The following is a 23,872-nucleotide window of genomic DNA, read 5'->3' on the forward strand; positions in this document are numbered from 1 at the left end:
CACACACACACACACACACACACACACACACACACACACACACACACACACACACACACACACACACACACACACTTGCACACATGCCCATCAGTCTGACCCAGACAATAAGGCAGCCAGCTGTGATGGAAGCCTGCAGATGAAACATCCCATCACGATTAAATAGACACAAATATACACACATTATTACTGTGTGTCTGTGTGTGTGTGTGGCGTGCGTGTTTTGTGTGTGCAGGTGAACGCACAGTGCAGCAGTGGACCACAGACATGGTCCTCGCCACATAGCAGGTGGGAAGTGACACACTTGTATAAGGATGAAGTACTGTGTACAAATACATGCACACTATACATTGTACATTACTGAGACACCAACCAAAAAAGCAAGAACTATGACAAAAATACATATTCGGTTCTTTCTGTTATGTTTCTCCAGTTTAACTTAACAAAAAGAACCAACAATCTAATGGATGGTTCTAAATAATACAAAACATTTAACATATTGTTATTCTATTATACCTTTTTAATATTTCTGGGCCAACCACAGGGGGCAGTCCCAAACTGTTGCCTATCTGCAGGTGTTTTCTTGTGTACAGTATGTGCATAAGGTGTACCTGTCTTTGTGTGTTTATACCTATATCATTTATATATATATAATTTGCCGCTGTGTGTGTGTGTTGTGTGCACAGACCATAAGTCGTCCCAAGCTAGTGACAGGCACGCTCCAATCCTATTTTCCCACCTGCTTATTCCCTGATGGAAAGGATGAATCCTCCGGACTGTTATTTAAGAATGATGGGTGGAGGATGGGAGAGAGAGAGAGAGAGAGAGGGGGTGGGGGGAAAAGAAAGGGAAGGTGGAAGAGGGAGCAGGAGGAGCATCAGACAGAAAGGACAAGTGAGAGTAAAACAAAGGGAGAGTGAGGAATAAACTAAAAGTAGAAGAGGAAGAAAGAGTAGAGAGAGGGGGAAGGAGGTGAGATCAATGATGGGGTAAGAGAGGGAGAGGAAGGCAATGGTAGGAGAAGAAACAGAGAGACTGAGCAGAGAAAATAAGAAAAAGAGAACATGTAAAGATAAAGGGCAGAAAAGGAAATATAGAGACAGAAACAATGAGGAAAGTAGATAGATAAGTAGAAAGAGAAAGAGAGGATGTGGAGGGAGAGAGAAAACTATTTCATGCCTGTCTGTGAACTTTGCATGAACCGACAGAAATAATGTGACGCCATGACAAGCCTGTCCCTCCTTCCACTAGATTTGCTGCATGCATAGGTGTGTGATATGTGTGTGTCTGTGAATCCCTGTATGTGTGAACTCTTTATATTGCTTTGGATGTGTGTGTGTGTGTGTGTATATGTGTGTGTGTGTGTGTATGTGTGTACATGTGTGCCCCAACAGATAGAATAGGATGATGATGATTTGAAATGGAGTTTGGCCTGTGCGTAATTATGATCATCTATCTTTATGCCCCGCCAGCATATCATATCATATCACATCATCTCTCTCTTTCTCAGGGCGCACACACACACACACACACACACACACACACACACACACACACACACACACACACACACACACACACACAACACACACACACACACACACACACACGCAAATTGAAAGTAGTAAAAGCTGACTGTTTGCTGGTGATGACTTAGATGATGATGGGCTCAGATGGTGTGCTGATTTATTTGTTACTGCTCGTCTGATGTCACATATTATAAAACTGTGCACGTCTGTGTTTGTGTGCATTTGTGCACATTCACTGTGTACTAGTTCTACTCCAGAAGTGTACGTTTGTGTGTTCATGGGTGCGTCTATGATGCATGCGTTTGTATATGCCCGCTTGTTTGCGTGCTTATGTATGCGGCTTCTCTCTGGTGTGTGTTTTGTGTGTGTGAGAGACATTATTTGATGCAGATTAGTCAGTGTACTCAGATTGCAGGCTGTGTCTCAAAGGCTGATAGACAAATGAATTTGATTTGCTAATGTAATCAAACTAATAAGAAAAACAGCAATGGGCTGCTGAGCCAAATCTCATGACTTCAACATTTGTTTTTTTCTCTCACTTTTACTTGAACATCTATCTAGTGAGTGCATTTCATGATTTTTCAGAGATTAGAATCAAAATGATTAAAATTACTTTTAATCAGAGGCTGTAATCTGAAGCTGAGCAGAAAAAACAAAAACATATTTTCATCAGACACCACTTTTAAAATCAGTGTCATTCTTAATATTAAAGAATTTGATTCACTTGTTAAAAGTGCTGATGTTAGTAAAGGTGCTGTTTGATGATGTGATCATATTTTCTTTATGCATACCACTCCACTATCATAGGCTGCCACTACTCTTCAAGGGACTTTTTTATTTTTCATTTTAAATTCAGTCGGTCTGATATGGTGTGTCACACGTGGACACAGCGACAGCTGGTAACATCTGTGAAGCAAGTTGTGTATGCATGTGTGTGTGTGCATGTATCTGTCAGGTTGCTTGACTCTAAAGACATAAGGTGTGTGTCACCACCAAGGTGTGACCTGATAGAGGTAATACCAGTGTGTGTGTGTGTGTGTGTGTGTGTGTATGGTGTGTGTGTGTGTGTGTGTGTGAATATTTGTGTTGAGTGTGTGTTTTTTAAGCAGACACCTAAAGCTCTGTGTGTTTAAGTGTCATCATACACACATTGTCATGGAAACACTGTCAACATGGTGATGACAAAACAAACACAGGGCATCGGACAGACAGGAGAGTCAACACAGACTGAACGTGCCTTCAGAGACCGAATATGTAGGTGCATCTGTGTGTGTGTTTTCCTCAAAACACACATTTTTGTACAAATAACTAACCAGCATCACAACATACATAACAATTCAGGGACCCTTTACAGCTTAGATTAGATATAATGTTTATCTATATATTTATTGTAATGTAGATAGACATTGCATCCTGTAGTGATAGCATCAGTATATTATAATATAACTATGCCTCTGCTCTTATCCAGACTATCCCTCAGTTGTGTTATATTCATTTTAACAAAATGTGGGTTATATTTTGTTAAAATAACTTACAATGCTGTGTTTGGTGGGAAATAATAAGTTCATTTTACGAAATGTTTTGTTGATTTTTATGCTAAAAACATTCCTCCTTGACTGATCTCACCTTATTATAACTATAAACACTAGAATGACACAAACACAGGGACAAAAAGAAAACGTGATAAGATGGAAGAAAAGCAGTGCATGTTTTCCCTCCTCTGTTTTCTCATATTGATGCTATGCGTCCAATACCCACAGGCTTTATCCAATAAAGAGAGCCCCACTTAATCCAAACATTAAGCTCAGATATCAAATATTCTTTTCATAATTTGATTTCATCAATATTTGTTTTCATCTGCAAACAGGAGTGTGTTTGTTTGTATGGGCTGCAAGAGGAAACCATGGTGGTGGTCTACTGGAAAATAAGATGTCTCTTATGCACAAATGTGGACAATGAAACACACACACACACACACACACACACACACACACACACACACACACACACACACACACACACACACACACACACGCAAAAACACATTCTTGAAGTCATCAACCTCTAAATGTATTATGTAGCTCAGGGATGAGCAGAAATGGAAATCAAACACACCCAACAGAGCTCAGAGAAAATAAAAACAGCGACTGGAAACACAAAGATATACAAGATATGTACTAGAGAGCACAAAAGAAACAAAATTGACCAAAGCAATGAACTAACTGATGATTCTAAATCTAAATCAGATTCTACTAAAGTCATATTTAAGAGATGATCTCATTAGACTCTTATTAGAAAAAAGGGCGGAGTCAGTTATATCACTTCAAAGAAGACAAAGTGCTGTCAATTGTGCTTCTTTTCTTTTTTACCTGAACTGGCTGAAACGGGTTTGTTACTATAGCAACATTAACTTTTCAGGCCAATAAGGCCTCTTGAACGGAATTGAACATACATGTTCACTGTTAACATTTGTTATTTGTTTGAATGATTGGAGCTTACAGTAATAGCTACAATTAGGCAACTCAAAGCGATTTCGATTTACACTACAGTTTATATGATGGGATAATCTGAATTTCTCTGCAATTACTGGAATTTCAACAACTTTTTAAATCTTGTTTTAACCTTTCACCTTTGCATGTTATGCCTATAAAAGACTTGTTTTTATGTGTTTGCTTGGACACAGCCACATGAATGTTTTTATCTCTTTACACTGTGCTGAATGTGTTTGTCTATGTGAATGGACTGTATGTTTGTGTGTTGTGTTTGTGTGTTACTGTAAGAAGGCACCCAGCATGCTGTGACTGTCAAGGTGAACTAGCCTTAGCCGACAGAATGGGGGCAAATCTTCTTGTGTGTTTGTGTGTATTTCTGTGTATGTGCTTTCATGAGTTTACATGCACATGTGACCCCAAACCAGCCTTTTTATTGCAGAGGGTAATGGCACTGAGATGGACAGACAGACAGGAAGATGAAGTAGGGGAAGTAAAGAAATTAGGACAGGAGGAGGCAATATTGTTTCAGAAGTTTCATGCCAATAAAACCCATTGATTTAACAATTGGAAGAAAATGAAGTGTGTGTTTGTTTGTGTGAGTGGTGGTTGATTTACCACTCTATGACCCAAAGCCCAACAACCTTTTTGCTGATTGATGACAACACCAGACTTAATAAGGAGGGCCAGGGAGTGACATCATCACTAGTCTGGGCTATTACATTCCTCTATCACACAGACACACACAGACACACACACAGACACACACACACACACACACACACACACACACACACACACACACACACACACACACACACACACACACACACACACACACACACAGTACTGTTCTGCATCTCTTGGAGCTCATTGTGAAGTGTTATAATGTGTGTCAGTGTTAATTTAGAGAGCTGCACTTCCAGAGTCAAGGATGTGGGTATCCATGTGTATACGTGTGCGTGTGCATGTGTGTGTGTGTGTGTGTGTGTGTCTGTGTGAGAGTGCAGAGGTTCCCCTTGGCTGCTGAGACTCAACATTTGATTTGCTAAAAGGAGCAAGACACTTCTATTAATCAATATTTGCTGACTGACTGGGTGCCTTTCTGGCTGACTGACTGGCTGTGCAGTTACTTGACTGACTGATTGGCTAACTAACTGACGGACTGTCTGGCAGTGTGAATAACCAACTGCTCGACTGGTTGACTAAATCTCTAAGTGAAAACCATTTACAACATGACCAAAAGAGAAAGAGCACAGAATAACAACAGCAGAGGTAAATATTTAGGGGGCCTTTGCTCATTGGGTGCCTCGCTTAATATGTTATAATTTTCCAATGTTAGACAAAAGGTATTTTTGAATGAGCTGTCGATCAGACCGTTTCAAAATCTAGAGCTAAACTTGGACTCAATAAACCCCGATCACTGTATCTGTAGAGACATACAGACAGACAGAACCGAAGAGAAAGACAGTGATGACGGCTGGCTGGGGCAATGAGAGAAGAGGGGAGGTGGGAGGCGTGGGAAGGGATAGGGGTTGAGAGATGAGGTTGACTTGATAATGAAGAGGTTAAGGACACCATGGAGAGAGAGAGAGAGAGTGGGAGGTCAGGTCAGAGAGAGGGAGAAAAGGAGGGAGAGCCAGAAAGACACAGAAGTAGAGAGAGAGGGAAAGAGGGAAGTCACACAGGGGGTTGAAAGAGGTGGGGGATATTTAGCCATCGGGTCAGAATAGTATTGTGTTAAAGGCTCTTTGGGAGTATCTAGGTTATACTAAGGTAATGTATGTGACCTCCCTGCTTTCCATTCTCTTCCCATTTCCTACACTTTTCTTCTCTCACCTTAGCCTTGTATGTTTTATTTCAAAACTCCTCTTCAGTTCTCCATTCTTCTTAATCCTAATTCACACCCATAAGTAGTAAAAGGAAGAAAGAGAAAAGATAAAAAAAGGCCAATAAATGACTAAAGCAGACTGAAAGATAGAGAGAAGCATGCAGAACATGAGGCAAGAGGACTTCCCTCATCACCTACTATCCCGTCACCACCACGGCCACCCAAACCCCTTCTCCCATATCTCCATAAAGGCCGATTAAATGAATAGACAGACAGCAACCCCCCCGCCCCCCTCCACCTCCCTTCCCCCGTTTTTTACAGCTCAATCATTCTGCGTTACTGCAGACACATAGACCGCTTATCCTGAGTGTCAAAATTGAAAAGGGAACGAAAGAAAGAGAGAGAGGGAGAAATATTGTAAGAAATGAAAGAGCAAGTAAGAGGAGATAGGGAAGCAAGAGAATAGTGGAGGGGAAGTGGGGGTGGCCCAAGAGCAATTTCTTCCTTGAATAAAGAAAGAATGGGGGAGGGGGTTGTAAAAAAAAAAACACTAATGGCAAGGCCCCTCGTTCTGGTAAAAAAGACTGTGTTATAGGTTCAGGCTCTCGTTCGTTGATTCATTCACTTGTTCGTTCCTTGCTCTTTCGTCAAGTCAAGTGCTCGCCTGTCTGTCTTTCTCTTTTGTGTCCGCGAGTCTAGATAAGAGCTGCTGGCATGACTGCCCGGTAGTCATTTAGTTATTATGTAGAGAGAGAGAGAGAGAGAGAGAGAGAGAGAGAGAGAGAGAAGAGAGAGAGAGTAAAAGAACAGAAAAGAGAGGATGAAAAGACTAATTGTACAGACAGATAAATGGCTCATTTTGAATGGCCTTTCTTTCTTTTAATTCACTCTCTCATTCGCTCCTGTTTAAATATTTGTCTCCTCCTTTCTATATGACGCTTTTCCTGGTTCCTCCTTTCACACACACCACCCCACACACACACACACCCCCACACACACCCCCACACCCCCACACACACACACACACACACACACCCCCCCCCCCCCCCCACCCCCAAAAACTAGCTATTAAATTGAGATCTTCTCTTCACTAATCCATATTATTGGACGCCAAAGCCTTTCATGCCCTCTGAATAATAACTTGGATATTATTTCCACATACCCACAGTTTCCTGAGAGTGACAATACTCCTCATATACTTATCTTCTAAATGTGTAAATATGTGTGGGGCCACTCATTGCCCACAGTTTGAATCAGCAAAAAGACTTCTACGTAATACTGTGTTTGCATGCTTTTCATCTCTCTATTTGACGCACATGTGCGGTGTGTGAGGTGCACATGTGTGATTGTGTCCCATTCCTTGTGGGACAACAAGAGACACACACTGAAACCTCATTTTCCTCTCCTAATAACATATCAAATGTTTGCATATAGGCCATATCAGTATGGAAATTAGCGTGCACACACTCATCCACACACAGCTTTAGAATAAAAGAACCAATCAAAGAGATATGTGTGTATATGTGCGTGTGTTGTCACAAGTATCTAAGGTTGGGGCAAGTCTGTGTGTCAAACATGACTAGCAACACACACACACACACACACACACACACACACACACACACACACACACACACACACACACACACACACACACACACACACACACACACAAAGACGCGTAGCCTAGCCTTGTTATCCGGGGGCCTGTCTTGCAGGCAGCCTCTCTAACGCTGAGTGATGTTTAAATTAGTTTACAATTTAGCCTCCTCGCTATCCGCAGACGGCTCTTAACTCAGTGTGTGTATGCGATGTGTTTTTGTGTGTGTGTTTGTGCGTGTGTGTGAGCGTAACAAATTGTTGCCAGTACGGCAGACATCTAATGACTTCAAATTAGCTGCCTGGCGCTCGCCTTGACACGTTGTTACCACTGTTAGCAGCCTGTGTGTGCGTGTATGTGCATATACGTGTGTGTGTGTGTGTATGCAGCGCAGCACAGCCATATCATGAGGCATAAATTGGCTTCACCTCTCCTCTCTCTGCCTCTGTCTTTTTTCTCTTTGTTTCTCTGTCTCTCTCCATCAATTTGATTAAAAAAATTACTGTACCATGGCGAGCAGAGACGTGTGCATGTGGGTGTTCACATGTACACCCCGCGCAAACACACACACACACACACACACACACACGCGCACACACACACACACACACACACACACACACATACGTCTGCAAAAAGGTTAACAGGTCTATTCTATTCTATTCTATTCAAAACTTAAGTCATTGTAGACTCTTTATTATTTGCCTTGTGTCTTGTGTGTGTGTTTTTGTAGGAGTCTGATAAAGAATGTTGAAGAGGCGTACTTCTTTCAGACAATCCTTTACACCCTGAGTGAACAGTAGATCACTTTCTGTGTGTACATGTATGTGTGTGTGTGTGTGTGTGTGTGTGTGCGAGAGAGAGAGTATTAGATCAGTGTTCAGTGGTGTAAACAATGAGGATTTCATAAGGTGTTCACATCAGACACACACATACACACACACATACACACTTGGAAGATGAAGAATTCTATCTTTCTCCGTGAGCAGTGGATTGCCTTTCTCGTTCATCTAATCACGCCATCTTCTCTCCTCCACCAAGCAATCGTTGCGCTTCACTCCCTTCACACACACACACACACACACACACACACACACACACACACACACACACACACACACACACACACACACACACACACACACACACACACACACACACACACACACACAGCACATAACCAGGCTAACTCAGTCCATTCACCTGTAAAAGTAGTGATCAAAAGAAAAGGCAAGCCCAATGCAAAACAATACATTAAATATACATCATGTGTATATATTTGCATGTATCTGCAAGTTCCTTTTGTGTATGAAAGTATTATACACAGTAGGTGAATTCCTGAGATATGGATTAAAAGAGAAAGCATAAAATACTAGAACGCAGGACAGGGAGATTACAGGAAATGAGATAGTATTGGAATAAGGCTATATGTTGTTTTGAAAGAGAAAAATAAATATTCAAAGGGCTATACTTGGTATATGGATCAATATATATGTCTGCTTACTGTCCATATAGCAGCATATCGATCAATACTCTAACAAGAAGCAATGTATATTCCCATCTCTCTTTCTCTCTTCATCTATTTTTTCCCTTTCTCTGTTATTTTCACATTTATTGATAAGATATATTATATATAATTTGGAGACCCTGTTATCCAAAGCCATTTACTTTATTGTTATAGATTTATGCAGCATGACTGAGTGGTATTTATGCCTCTAATCTGGTGCCTTCCCCCTATACTCTCACAACCCCCTATACTGTTTGAGCATTGGAAGCGCGGTAATTCTATTCTATTCTATTCTATAACCATATTTCCAGTCGACAATGGGACTAATCTTTGTGCTAATCTGTGTTAATCTGAGACACAGCTCGTCCCTCCGCTCTGCTGTCCCAGCAGGCTCCCTCCCTAAAACCAAAACCAGATTATAGTTTTCATCTCATACGTCTCGCTACCTGTGTTCTTCTTCATTTTACCTTCCATGACCACGTGCATTTGTCATTATCAGTCTTGCTCTTTTCCTCTCTTTTGTTTTCTTATTTACTCATTTTTGGGTTTATTTGTGTATCCTGCCATTATTTCAATTTTCTCATTTTATGAGTCAGATCGAATTTTAAGAGAGAAAAGGAGTTAGTTTAAACAGATTAGATTCTTCTGTCTTACTGATGTGACCTGTAGAGTGACACTGTTGTGCTACAGGCTAAAACAAACATCACATTCTACTGTATATCAATAGAATATTAATAATTATATTAAGATTGTTACCACACAAAAATATGAATTAATCAATAAATCGTGACTTCAAACAATTACATTTACCTTAAAAAAAATGTTCTGTGCCCATATACACATTGCGTCTCGCGTAAAACAATACAAAACCTAAAGAAAAACTAAGAACAAAACAAAACCTTGTTCTACACAGGTGAAATTAGAAATTTACTCATATTATCCTTATTATGTATTTGTGTGACATTTTTGGGAATGTGACTTGTAATACCAGTACAAACATTGTTCACCAGAAGGCTAAAGCTGTGTTTTTCAAAGGGCTTTGTCATATATATGGTACAGTGACTCACAAACATAAACACACACAAACACACACACACACACACACACACACATATATATATATGCATATTGAATGTAAGGGGATTGGACTGTTTGGTTTAAAAGGTCAGAATATGTGTGTGTGTGTGTGTGTGTGTGTGTGTGTGTGTGTGTGTGTGTGTGTGTGTGTGTGTGTGTGTGTGTGTGTGTGTGTGTGTGTGTGTGTGTGTGAAGGTGTGATACCAGTGAGGGCATTTGGTTGGTCAAGTGGAGTCAACAGTTCAGACTGTCTGAGTGCAAGGATTAGGCTGAAAGGTCAGGCCTCAGCACCAGTGTACTTGTGCATATGTAAGTGTGCCTGAACTGCAATTGGAGCAGCTGATTCCAACCTTGTACTCTGCCAATTTTCACAGCATGTGTGTCTATCCTGTATATGTGTGTGGGTGTGTGTATAAAATCTCCTGTACTCTGGAATTATAAAATAAAAAAATGTATGTATTTTATGTATGAACGTATGTGTGTGTATACTGCCACAACACAAAACCACGTTAGGCTCAGTGTGAAAGTCAGGGTTCAGCAGTTGTTTTTTTCTTACCTGGGATATGTTTGGCCCAGCCGATGTTGACCACTAGTTCTCTGTCCGCCAGGTCACACAGCGTAGTCAGGGCCTTGATGTCGCTGTCTGGTACTGTTGGGTCAGGCATGGCGTAAATCTTCTCTGGCTCGGCCACCAGCAGGTGAGAGACGATTTTGTTATCTGCAAGGCAGCCAAAGGCAACTGACATGACCACCAGACAAGGAGAAAGACACAGAGACAGAGAGATGGTGAATTTTTGCCTTGTTAGCCCTGCAAGCTGTTCCACACCAATCCGGTGCAAAAATGTGTAAGGTTATATGCAAAATCCCTTATAACATGGCTTGCTAGATAACACATATGTCTTAAAGTATTTCCACATGTAGCAAAAAAGCAGCTAGGAGAAATAAACAGAGACATGTTGCAACCAATCAACACATTATACATTTCAGTATTCTCCATAGTGTACAGCACACAAATCACGATGTGAGATACATTATATATACAGCATTTTATACATTATATATATGTGTGTATATGTGTGTGTTTGTGTATATTGTATTGTATACAAAAAACAAATATGTACAACTAGAATAATGTTAAACTTGTTTGGCACTCTGAAAAATCTTGAAATGTAATTAAACCTTTAAAATTGTCAAACAACACACTTTTAAAAAGCATCAAAAGAAATGTAAGTGTAAAAGTACTTTTTGAAGTCGTTTTTTTACAGTATAACTTTAGTGTATACAGGGTTATTATAGTTGAGATGCTTCAAGTTGTGATTAAAGACGATTACTTATTGATTCATGTTTCTTAAAACATTGTCTTTTGTATCACCGCCTTAAGAAGCCTCCGTGATACTACATACAGAAGGGAAAGATAATACTGAAAGCCAAACAGCTCAGCTGGTAATAGTGACATGTGGTGATGAGATCTCTATGGTCCATTAGTAACAGACTGATACCCTGCTTCCAAATTAATCCACTGACTAATCAAGCATGGGAATAATAACAGAGGATAGACGAGCAAAGAGAGGAGCGAGGGATTATAGAAAAGAGAGAGGGAGATAAGTAAAGAAAAAAATGGGAGAAGATAGACAGGTAGAAATAGAGCCATGGACAGATTGTAAAAGACAGACGGGAAGAGTCGAGAGAGCGACAGCTAGATAGAGATAAACAGCAAAGGAGAGTGAAACAGAGTTGGGGGGGGGAGGATGAGTTGTGTATTGATCTAACGCTCTCCACCCCAAATTCCACACACACACACACACACACGCACGCACACACACACACACACACACACACACACACACACACACACACACACACACACACACACACACACACACACACACACACACACACACACCGTGTACACATGAACATAGATATATTCTTCCCATCCTCTTCCCTCCAGCTCCAGCTCCAGGGTTGTTTGAGCCAAACCAATCCCAGTCACACTGCAGTATCTGTGGGTAAATCTTATTTAATGTTTCCCTAATTAGAATCAATGGAAGCCCATTTCCAAACCCTGGGCTATTGTTCTTTTCTCACACAATCAATGGGGACGCTGAGGCTAGGGATTGGTCTTCAGATAGATAGGCTGTGTGCGTGTATCTGAGCAAGAGACAGAGGGACAGAATTTTTTTTTTTGTGTGTATTGACTGTGTGTGAGAGAAAAAAAACAAGACAGACCCAGGCAGTCTGTATCAACACTATATTTTTTGTTTTTAGGTCAGAGAGATATTTGTGTTCATACATAAATTAAGGAAATTATGTAAATAGGAACTACAGCCTGAATAACTATTTAGTGTGGTAACTTGTGATTCCATTAAATTACTCTTGTTGAAACTCTCTTCCAAAATGTGTCAAATGCCTGATAAAAAAAAATAACAGGACTAAAGAGTTAAGTGTGACTAAACTTGTTTAAAGAAAACTGGTCTATAGCCCATCAGTGAAGACATTTAGTTAGCTGGAACACACATTCTCTGTGTGTGCAAACACATACATTAAACACAGACACACATATTATACACAGACTCATATTATCCCATCATTTCAATGATTAGTAGTGCAGAAATCCCGGTAAGCTGTCGTGCAGCCATTCAGCATATTGGCCTAAAGCAGAATATGCTCCAGCTTTAAGCAAAATGGGCTTTGGGGACCAAGCTGCTAAACACTACTCAATCTGCACTGCATGTGTGTGTGTGTGTGTGTGTGTGCGCGTGTGTGTTTGTGTGTGTGTGTCATGTGTGCGAGCAGACGCTTAGCTAAAGAGCTAACTCTAGTTTGATGTGCTTGCCAGATTGGATTTAATCCGGATTAGGGTTCTGGCTGTTCCCCCTCCCTTCCTCTCCTCTTCTCTCCCTCTCTGAGAAACCTTCTCATTCATGCTCAGTCTCTCCCTCTCCCTCTGTCTCCACCTGTCTCTCTGTCACTCTCACTCACTCTCTCCCTTGTTAATTTTTCAATCATCAGGCTTTGGCAGTGGTTTTATTTTTTTTTAAATGCAGTCAATCTAGCCAGAGCTAAATGAATACCTTTATAGTGAAATATTACAGATATAAAATGTTATGACCCCAAACTGGTAGCAGTAGAGACAAGGAGATAAACTTGGTCCCAAACAGATGGGCTTCTCACTACCCTGTGTCTATTTATGTGTGTGTGTGTGACTGTGTTTAATTTCTTTTTACTGTCCAACTGTCTCCATTAGGATACAAACTGATGGAAAGGCAGTTCCTTGTACTTCTGATCTCTGAACGACTCCTGCCTGTTACGTGAACACTGTCTGCACATAACGGTACAACATGCTAGAATTTAAATGTTTTTTGTTTATTTCTAAGGAGTATGCCCTTCCCTCTGCACACTATTTTTGATGCTGTTGTCACTGTAGCAGAATTGTCAATTTTTAGAGTATGAGTTACTGTGCACCAAGGACAGTATGCAAATATCTGTCCTTGAAAATCACTGCTCAACCTCGGAGCGAAAAGGGCTATTACATATACTGTTACCACTCATAGTTTGTGTATGTGTGTGTGTGTGTGTGTGTGTGTGTGTGTGTGTCTGTTCTTACATGGCTTCTTGGGGGGCAGAGCCAGCTGTGGGTTCAGGTATGGACTGTTGTCCGCATCTATCCGGCGTTTATACTTCTGTCTCCCACCACGAACCCTGTCGAGACGAACACCTGTAAAAAATGACAGAAGAAATATATTAATACACTGTGTGTGACACTGAAACTTTTGAACTCTTTTGACTACTTTAATTAACATGAAGACAAGGAATATAAATAAACATAAAAAAAATTAAATATAAAAAGAGAGAGTGGAAATGAGATGAAAACATGTGGACTGAAAGAAGATTACATATGATGTCTGGGAGTGAAGTTGTGATAGCTGTGCTGTTTCTGCGGCGCATACATGGGTGTGTGTCTGTTATGCAGGAACTTTCCCCTCTTTTATTCTACAACAAGACTAATTCAAAGAGACACCATTTAAGTAAAATGCCTCTCTCTCTCTCTCTCTCTCTCTCTCTCTCTCTCTTTTTTTTTTTTTTTTTTTCTCTCTCTCTCTCTCTCTCTCTCATGTTGTCTCTTTGGCTTTCTGACTTCCTCTTTTCCTGTCTCTTGCCCAATCTCTGTCTCTCTGTTGCTGTCTCTCTCTTTCTGTCTCGTTAATTAATTGACACAAAGGAGTCCTAATTTAATTAGGCCTATCTCTCAAGGGATTGGATGTTACCGTGGTTACCACTTAAAGATGGATAAGGAAGAGAGAGGTGTCATGTAACCTGGAGGAGGAGAGAAGAGGAAGAAGCTGAAAGGGCTGTCAAATGTTTTAAAATTTTTTTTTTTACACCATTCAGAAATAAAAGGATGCTCAACAGAGAAGAACACCATCTTCAGAAACGTCATCAACAGATGTTCTAGGGAAAAAAAGTTAACCTAATATATATAACACACCATGAACAATATCACGCTTCTTGTATAGTGCTTTACAATCTAACAGCACTACTGATTTGAAGGGTTTAGGGTACCATTTAAAATGGTAAGGATTTATATGTATAGACAGAGAGAAAAAGAGGGAGAGGAGGGGGCAAAAAGAGTGAGAGAGCAAGAGAGAGATTTGCTAACACAGAGAGATTTAAATCCTCTGAAAAATGTGCTGACCATGACTGAGACAACACACCTAAGAGATTTAACGGGGAATGACTTCCTATTGGCAGCAAAGAAAAAAAAATGTCAGGGAGCATGTTTCTGCATTCGTCGGCATTTGTAAGTGCTTGTAAGTGCATGTGTTTCCCTGTTTTTATTTGTGTTGCGTACATGTGCACATTTTGGTGGCTGATTTTATTCAAACCATCTTGCAGTGACGCGAGTGTACACAGTTTTTCTATGGAAATGTAGTCATTTAGAAACCTCTAACTGGCTCAGGCAGCAGTCAACCCAGTGAACTGAACATGACATGCATCTGTCTGTGTGTGTGTGTGTGTACGTGTGTGTGCTTGAGACAAAAATAGGTAGACAGAAGGGCTGACAGTCCAGGTACAGTGGGGGGGACAGTGTCAGCAAACGGTCAACACCAGGGGGTACACACCCACTCACACACCCACTCTCTCTCACACACACACATTGACACAACATCTATGTTTCTCTAACCCACACCCCCATGTTGTGTTTGGGTAAGCCCCGACAAGCCGCTTGCTCAGTCACTACCTGGGTCATTGGTTGGTCAGAAGAGGAGAGGGAGACAGAGAGAAAGCAGAGACAGAGTATCAGAGTTAGAAGGGTGTCGGAAGCAAGAGAGGCAGTGGATGTTTGGAGGAGGAGGACGAATAAAGACTAACTTAAAGAAAGGGTTTGATCAGGAGCTTGAGTCAATAGGTACACATGTCACTGTACTGTATGGCTGCATATATTCTAACCTCAGATTCAAACTAAATTCAGCGAGAAATTAATTAAAATGTTTAAAAAGCGATTTTGGGCAAACATCTGTTTCCCATGTCTGTACTATAGCATCACTTGTTTTATTACTGACTATAGCGCGCACACTTTTCCCCTTTCACACACAAACTCTCACATGCAGACTCTCAATTTTTCACTTTCTATTTTCCTTACACCTAAAAGACCCAGTGCTTTGCTGAGCTCACTTTATAAAGAGCCCTCTCTAACTACCTCATCTATTTTCCACCAAATTAACTCTCTCTCAGCACTGATTAATGATCAAATCTAAATGAATCAAATTAAAAATTGAAAATTATATTTCCAAAGCCCACAAAAACGAGACAGGAGGAGGCTAGTGGGAGAGCGAGAGTGCTCTACCTCCTCTTAACAAATGAGCCTTCAAGTCATAAAGTATGGGCAAGAGAGGAGAGGAGGGAAGGAATGAGGAGAGGAGAGGAGAGGAGAGGAGAGGAGAGGAGAGGAGAGGAGAGGAGAGGAGAGGAGAGGAGAGGAGAGGAGAGGAAAAGGGTCAGGGGAGAGAAAATGTAAGAATGAGAAAAAATAAAAAATGGAATGTGGAAAAAGAAAAGGCAAGGGAAGAACTAACTAATTTAACAGGGAATGGGTAAGAAATGGAATAAAAAGGTGAGACAAAAGAAATACATTTTGATAAAAAGTGATAAAAAGCATGAAAGGAAGCAGATACAGTAGATTAAAAAAGAGAACAGAGGAGTAGAGCACAGGTTGTGAAATAAGAGGAAAAGGGGAGGGGTAAGTAATGGATGGGCTGGTAAACAAAAGAAGAAAGGAGAATGAGAAAAAATTAAATGAAATGAGAGTGAAAAGGAGGGATGAAGTGAAGGCTAATAAAAGAAAATTAGATAGGAATAGAATAATGAGAGAAAGATCCATGAATGAAAAGACGAAATCCACAGAGGTTATACGCCTTAATTATGTGCTTTAATTATTATGTCAACTAACAGTACACCTCTACACAGTCTACTTCTCTGACACACACACAAATGCGCGCACACAGACACACACACACACACACACACACACACACACACACACACACACACACACACACACACACACACACACACACACACACACACACACACACACAGTGACAGTGATGAAGGTGAATCTTTCCTATCGTGGGAATATTGCTATCTGTCAATAGCACGATCTGCACTGATCACATCAGCATAGATTTTACACTGCACTGGCGTTTCTCTGTCAGGGCACGTGTGTGTGTGTTTGAACAATTGAGGGATTGCGAGTAAAATGTCTTTGACACCTAAGTGCTTTTGAAGAGAGAACCGTCAAGCATGGAGAGAGAAATGTAGAAGAGAGAGGAAAAGAGAAAAGAGAAGACATGGGGAAAGACACAAAATGGATTGATTTCAGATGGTCAATGATATGATAAGAGAATGAGAGGATGAAAGAGGGCGAGAACAGGAGTGAGGGATAGAGTGGAAAAGCAGTAGGAAGACCAATAGAAGGATTGATTTCTGTTGATGACAGCAAAGAGAAAGAAGGATGACAAAAAGCACAAGAGGAAGAGAGCATTTAAAGAGGCAGAGATGAGGAGAGGAAGAAGGAGAGAGTAGTTTTATGGTAATTGAAGTTGTTACAGGGTTGAAGTCGCTCTTCCACCTTGGACCAGGTTATCACCTTATGTTTCTGTGTGTGTGTATTTGTGAGTGTGAGTGTGTGTGTGAAACCACAGTGTTGATGTAATAACATAAAGGCTTTTCCTATGTGGGTTTAACAACTGATGGGCGAGTAGATTGGGTAAGACAACAGACCCATTTAAATCTAACTTGTGTGTGTGTGTGTGTGTGTGCGTGCGTGTGTGTCTATGAATCGTCTGCATGTGAGGAAGAAGTAGAAATAAGAAGAGAAAGAAACATATCTGCATATATAGCTACAGGAATACCAGAATATGGATTATTTTGTGGTGTTACTGATTGGTTCAGAGTTAAGATAATTATTGTTTCATAATTGTTGTCGGTGAAGGTTTTTATGTTCAAATAAAAAAATAAAAAAGGACACTAGAAAGCTCAAAGAAAGCAATAAAAAAGGAGGGGTGGAGGGGAGGTTAAGAGGAAAGTGTGTGTAGTGTCATGCAGTGACGTTGTTTAGACCAGAACGGATCAGAACAGCACTGCCTGAGGCAGCGGGCAGGTGGCTGTCACTGGTGTGTGAATATGTGTGTGTGTGTGTGTGTTTGTGTGAATGTGGGCATGTGTGTGAGACCATGTGAGGTCTCTAAAAAATTTTGCCTTTTCCACATTATTGGCCCTTTTTCTTTGAAGGTTGTGTACACACCAAAATGAGGGTAATTATATTAAGCTACAAGCTACACTTTAATTTCTTTAATTTTTTGAATTACATATTTATATAAATATTTATTCTTTTTTTTAAACAATCAAAAGTCTTAGTTTTTTATAATAGTTGTGACACATGAGAGTGTTTTTATGGAATTTGTGTGAGGGTTGGATAAAACCGTTGTTGTGAGCTGTCAAATGCAACTGAAAACAACAGCTACATTTTGCTTTCTATTACATAAATTGCAATTCCCAAACAGTCTTTCTGCCTCATCTCCTCTGCTCTCTAGACAAACAGAAAGAAAGTGTATGTGAAAGAGAGCGGACCACTTAGGCAGATCTCTCGTCGCAGTATTTCCATTATCGCTCCCTTCTAGCTGGGATGCAACCAGATGCCAGTCACACACACAAACACTCACTCAGGACAGACGCTACAGGGCCACATTTAGCTACAAGTTTCCCATGGGGGAACACCAGACGCCACCAGTTGTCTGGCGCTCCCCTCCTCTGTTTCCCCGTCCTCTCCTCTTGTCTCCTCCCCTCTCCCCATCACTTGCTCTTTCCCCCTCTTTATCGTCTACTTTCATTCTTTTCTGCCTTCTTCTTGTATTTTCCTCTTGCACTTTTCATTTACCAATCATCCAATCATATTGACCCACAAAATGTGTTTTCCTTTCCATTTCATTTCCTTTCTTTTTCTTTAAACCTTTTTCATCATAGATATCGTTTAGGAAATATTTCCTTTATAAGAGACAAATTGTCTTATGTGTTTTGTATGTGAACATGTGTCAGCCAACCGTCTTGATTGTTGTGTCCATGACTGAATGTGTGTGCAGCAATAAGATTGGATAGCAGCAGTCAGGACTGTTGAGCTGTGAAGAGAGTTATGATGCATACTGCCAGCTGTTTGTAGACACCATACACACACCAACACTCACACAGACTGAGGCCTTCCACCCGATCTCACTCATTAGGTCTTAGAGGCCGTGGGGAGCATGGCCAAAGTTGGCACGAGCTGTTGTGTGCATGTGTGGGGCAGTGTGCCAAGGTTTATATTTGCAGTCCGTGGAATGTCTCTCTAGTAGTCTACCATCTGAATCCAGCTGGCTGTTTACGGCAATATAAAGATGAAGGCTTTGGTTTTGGAACCAACACATTCTGTCTGTTTAACCATGATTCATCAGACGTGCCATCATCAAAGCTGCTATGTTGTAACGGAGCAAATCTGTCAATATGACCAAATGTACAATGTACATGCATACTGAATATTGCTGGCTCCTGGTCTGTGTACCTCTGCCAAAGCCTTTCATGTTCAAATGTCTGATCTGTGTTTTGTATTCTATTCATGCCAATTGTACGCATTACTGCTGAATTTAAATGCATTATGTCTGTCTTGCTTTGCCAGTTGTGTACAAATAGGAATAACTGTGACAGCTACAGCGTTATTATGTTTGCTTGTTCTTTAACTTGTCAAATAAATTATAAAATGTATTTTCTGAGGTATTTGTTAAAAAAATCGCTTTAACCCTCTCCTGTTATATTGCTTTTCATCAAACCTTTTACCTGCAATAATACTCTCACTCCCCCCCCTCCCCTCTCTCTAGGCAGATTTAAGGCCCGCCCCTGTGACCTTTCGGGCTTCAGCTGACGCATCATTATGACCTCATTAAAAATGGACAGACAGCCATTGCCAGAGGGGAAGTTCTCATAATATAGTCAGGCCTTTTAATTGCCTTGCTCCAGAAATTAGCTGCTACATATTGGTGTGTGGGTGCCCCATGTTCATTCCTTCCTTCAGTTTACCCCTTGCTCGTTTACTCTTCTCTTATCCTCTCCTCTGGGTGAGAAACATTCAATATTCCACACAGACAGGTATTTGTGTGTGTGTGTGTGTGTGTGTGTCTTCACATGACCAGGTGTGTGTTTAAGAGATCATGTAAAGAAAAGGCTCCGATCTGAGTTGGTTTACTGACCCTCTGGCCTCTTGTTCTCCCTTCTCTTTCCATCACACACACACACACACACACACACACACACACACACACACACACACACACACACACACACACACACACACACACACACACACACACACACACGCCTCACTTGCTCTTGCTCTTCATCTCACCCTATCTGTCTCCCACAGCGACAAAGCTAATTTGAGGCAGATCTTGCCCTAAGGGGTAAACTATAGCATCTACACACACACACACACACCACACACACACACACACACACACACACACACACACACACACACACACACACACACACACACACACACACTACTTCATGTCCTCCACCCCACTCCCACTTCACCCTTACCACTTTATCTTCACCTTTTTCCCGAGAGCTAGCCCCTGACAACCACACTTAGCTCTGATGCTAACTGATCTAGCCACTTACCATTATCATCTATGCAATTCTGCTGCAACGATGAGTACACCCAGAAGGGTGTACATGAAACACAGTAGGCAATATTTTTAAATAGTGTGTGTGCAAAGGATTGTTATTTGAGAGTGATAAAATGTTTAACCAGGTAGAATTACAATTGCTTTGTCATTCTGTGCATTGCTCTTTACAAAGATGTATGCTGTATCAGTCCAGACAAGGTCTTTGTTTATATTTTAGCAATGTTAATGTTTCTTTATGGGTAATGTTTCAGTTCGGTTGAGTCCTCTCCAGTGACACCACTGCATTACAATGGGTTTGAGTCAGGGTTTCTATTTTAGAATAATAATTCAAGTCGAGGTTTCAGGAGTTATGAAGTATATCTGCAGCATGCACTAGTTTAAAAAAACAACAATATGTATATAATATATTATAAACTAATATCTCCAGCAGAATAAAGCAAATATAGGTCTTGATCTGTGTCCTAGTTCAAAAAGAGTGAAAATGAGGAAATATAAGAAAATGGATGTATCACTTCTCTAAATGACCCTTATTCATATGTAGAGCGGGACCTCCTGTATTAAATTCCCACCCACCACAACAAATGAGGTGGCTCTGGTCTGTCATGTTGATGTATGTATATGTAGGCCTAGGTGTGTGTGTGTGTGTGTGTGTGTGTGTGTGTGTGTGTGTGTGCGCGTGTGCACGATATATGTGTGTGGAGCATAGGCTGTATAAAAGGAAGCAGGGAAGCAGCGGCAACAAAAGGCAGCATGGTTCTGCTCTTGTGAACAAACCACATCCTTAATAATAAAAAAATCAATAGCATGTCTGCCTCTCTTGTTCACATTTAAAATATCAGTTAAAATGTATTTAAAAGTGTTAATAGGAAATGATGACAGAAATAATATTCTCTTGCAGATGAGGGCTTTTTGTGGGGGTTTATCGGATGTGGTTTCTGTGTCCAGTAGGAGGATGCAGTCTGAGCTGTGTGAACTGTTGAAGCTGCCAATAATACATGCACTTACACATGTGTGGGTGTTTGTGGCCATACACACGTATGCGAGACAAAACAGGAGATGAGACATGGGTTCTGCCTATGTCAGATCAACTGGGAGAACAAACGCTACGACAGCAGCTTGTTGGGAGCGTGTGTGTGTGTGAGAGAGAGAGAGAGAGAGAAGAGAGAGAGAGAGAGAGAGAGAGTAGTATGTTTCTGCAGTGAAGTAAAACTGGGGCTGCTGGAGGCAGTTATATTTATGAATTTTGTGTAAGTTTAAGTGTCTGAAGCTCTAATGCTTCTTAATTTTTACCTTAACATTTACAACATTTTGCAAAGTGAAGAGAGAGACTATTTTAAAGACAGGGAAAACCTCTAGCTTAGTCAGAATTATGCCATGATGTAAATTTTTGACATCTCATTTTTATTTTGTTTTTTATTTTAGCCTTTTTACTACAACCAATATCAGTTTTAGTCTAGTTTTAGTTTTAGATTACTGAAAGTTTTACTGTAAACTGTAATCTTTTTCAAGCATGTTATAGTTTTTGTTTGCAAAGATATATTTTATATAGTCTATTACAGTCTATTGTTTTTGTGTTGTTGTTCATGCTGTATATGTTTTTATAATTTCATTCTAACAATTGTGGGAAATGTGACATCCGGCATGTGGAGTTTTCAACCCATAGAATATTTGTATCAACAGATTGTGAGGTTAATAAAATGTCCATGTTTTAGTTTTTTATTACAATTGTTCTGGTTTTCACATAACAATTTCAGTGGGTGAGAAGCTGTAGGTATGGATGGGTATCATGGTGCCAAAAGGATGGAAAGAACAGCTATTGAAGAGGAGAATGGATGGACGAAAGGCACAAGAGAAGCAAAAGAAACAGTACAGTAATACTGAGTGGGAACATTGGAGGGAGAGATGAAGACAGGAATGGATGGCGAGAGGGCTGGCAGGCGTCGGCAGAGGCACGCTCCCTGACCACTGTAAGGAAGGGGGCGTAGGCCAGGTCTCCCATCAATTACAACCTTGACCCTCCTCCCTTCTCCTTTCTCTCTCTCTCTCTCTCTCTCACACACACACACACACACACACACACACACAAACACACACACTTTCTGCTTCGTTCAACCATCCTCCCCCTGCCTCTCATCCTCCCCTGGTCCCTCTCCTCTGCTCCTATAAATCAATCGCTTCTCTCTTTGTCCCTCCCCCAAGCTTTCTCCCCCCTCCCACTATTCCTCTCTCCTCTTCATCCCTCGCCACTCCTCTCCCTCTTTTCATCGTTGGAAGTGCAGTGGGAGTAGAAAGGTCAGAGGTTGGCAGACAAGAGGGAGAGAAAGAGGCAGAGGCAACAAGGGAGTGTGAAAATGAGAGAGTGAGTGTATTTAATCAAAGTGGTGTGGGGGCAGATAATATCTCTTGTTTAGATTTTTTTTCCCACTGTTCTTCACCACTGAACAACTGCTGAGTGTGAGTGTTGCAATTATCCTGTAATGTTCTACAGTATGTTTGTCTCATTTAGCTAAGACAATGATGTGGGACTTTTTGTGTGTAAATGCCCTCAGAATCTATTGCACATAACTTGTGTATGAGGAAGTGAGAGGTGAACATACACAGTGACAGAAGGGAAGAGAGATGGTGAGAAAAAGAGCTGTGACACGTATTAGGATACAAAAAGACTTAAAGTCTTAAGATGGACATGGGGAAGGCAAACAGGAGTGACATAATGCCAATAAAAATAGATTGCAATATACTGTATATAAAATAAGTATTAACAAATTCTTTGAAGTGTTACATGTAGCATTGTTTAACATCATCCTCATACTTTGGTGTATGTGGGTGTATGTTTACCGTAAACCAATGAAACCATATTTGACAGTTGGCCTGTATTAATGGCATTGGTTGTTCTTGTGTTCCTCAAACTTAAGACCACAATTTTGCCCCAAAGGGATAGTGGTCTTCTGATTATGCAAAATGCTGTATTAAGGCTTGTAGAAGTTGCTATTCCTATCAGCATTGGCCTCTATTAACCAAAATAAATAAACATATTTAATAGGCTATAAAATGCTACATGTAGCACAGTTAACAGAGAAAGATAAGGAAGAGACCTTTTCCCTTACCCTCCCTCAGCATGCCCACAGTCAGACACTTCATGAAGCGGCAGGCCTGGCACGACTTGCGTCTCCTCTTGGTGATCTCACACTCGTTGGTGGCTGGACAGCTGTACTCTATGTTGCCTGTATGTAAACATGTTGGGAGGAAGAGAGAAAAAGGGTTTCATTTCAGATGGATACTTCAACGGACTGGTAGGCAGACAACCTTTTAGACACATCCTGCTGCACAAAGACAAAGCTTTTTGTAATCAATCAATGGACAGAGAGTTGTATATATAGGACATACAGATACACACATAAAATACAACTTCTTGAAAATTGACTCAGCTACCTTGGTCTTAATATTTGACTTTAAGATGCCCATTTGTTGGCATGGTGGCCATATGATTTAAACTGACCACTATAAGCAGACAATGTGATTTCCTGTGATTTGAGTTTGTGTGTATGGTTATTGTATTATCAATATAGGCTGTTAATGTAATGTGTCAGTGACTCATTGATACCTCATAAAGTTCTCACTT

At 40.7% G+C, this 23,872-nt stretch overlaps 1 protein-coding gene across 11 annotated transcripts in view; it reads right to left on the bottom strand.

Annotated features, from left to right (window-relative positions):
• esrrga (estrogen-related receptor gamma a) overlaps nucleotides 1-23,872 on the bottom strand; it is a 175,491-nt gene that overhangs the window by 21,151 nt on the left and 130,468 nt on the right. For 4 of the 11 annotated variants that reach the window (XM_039795375.1, XM_039795386.1, XM_039795385.1 and 1 more), the window contains 3 exons: nucleotides 23,346-23,486; nucleotides 13,641-13,751; nucleotides 10,590-10,772 (listed from right to left, as the gene is read on the bottom strand). In XM_039795375.1, the coding sequence (XP_039651309.1) occupies nucleotides 10,590-10,772; nucleotides 13,641-13,751; nucleotides 23,346-23,486 (435 nt within the window). The remainder of the gene's footprint in view (nucleotides 1-10,589; nucleotides 10,773-13,640; nucleotides 13,752-23,345; nucleotides 23,487-23,872) is intronic. The other 7 variants (XM_039795383.1, XM_039795381.1, XM_039795376.1 and 4 more) reach the window with 7 other exon arrangements.

The sequence above is a fragment of the Perca fluviatilis genome, chromosome 3 (genome assembly GCF_010015445.1).
Source record: "Perca fluviatilis chromosome 3, GENO_Pfluv_1.0, whole genome shotgun sequence".
NCBI classification, from domain to species: domain Eukaryota; kingdom Metazoa; phylum Chordata; class Actinopteri; order Perciformes; family Percidae; genus Perca; species Perca fluviatilis.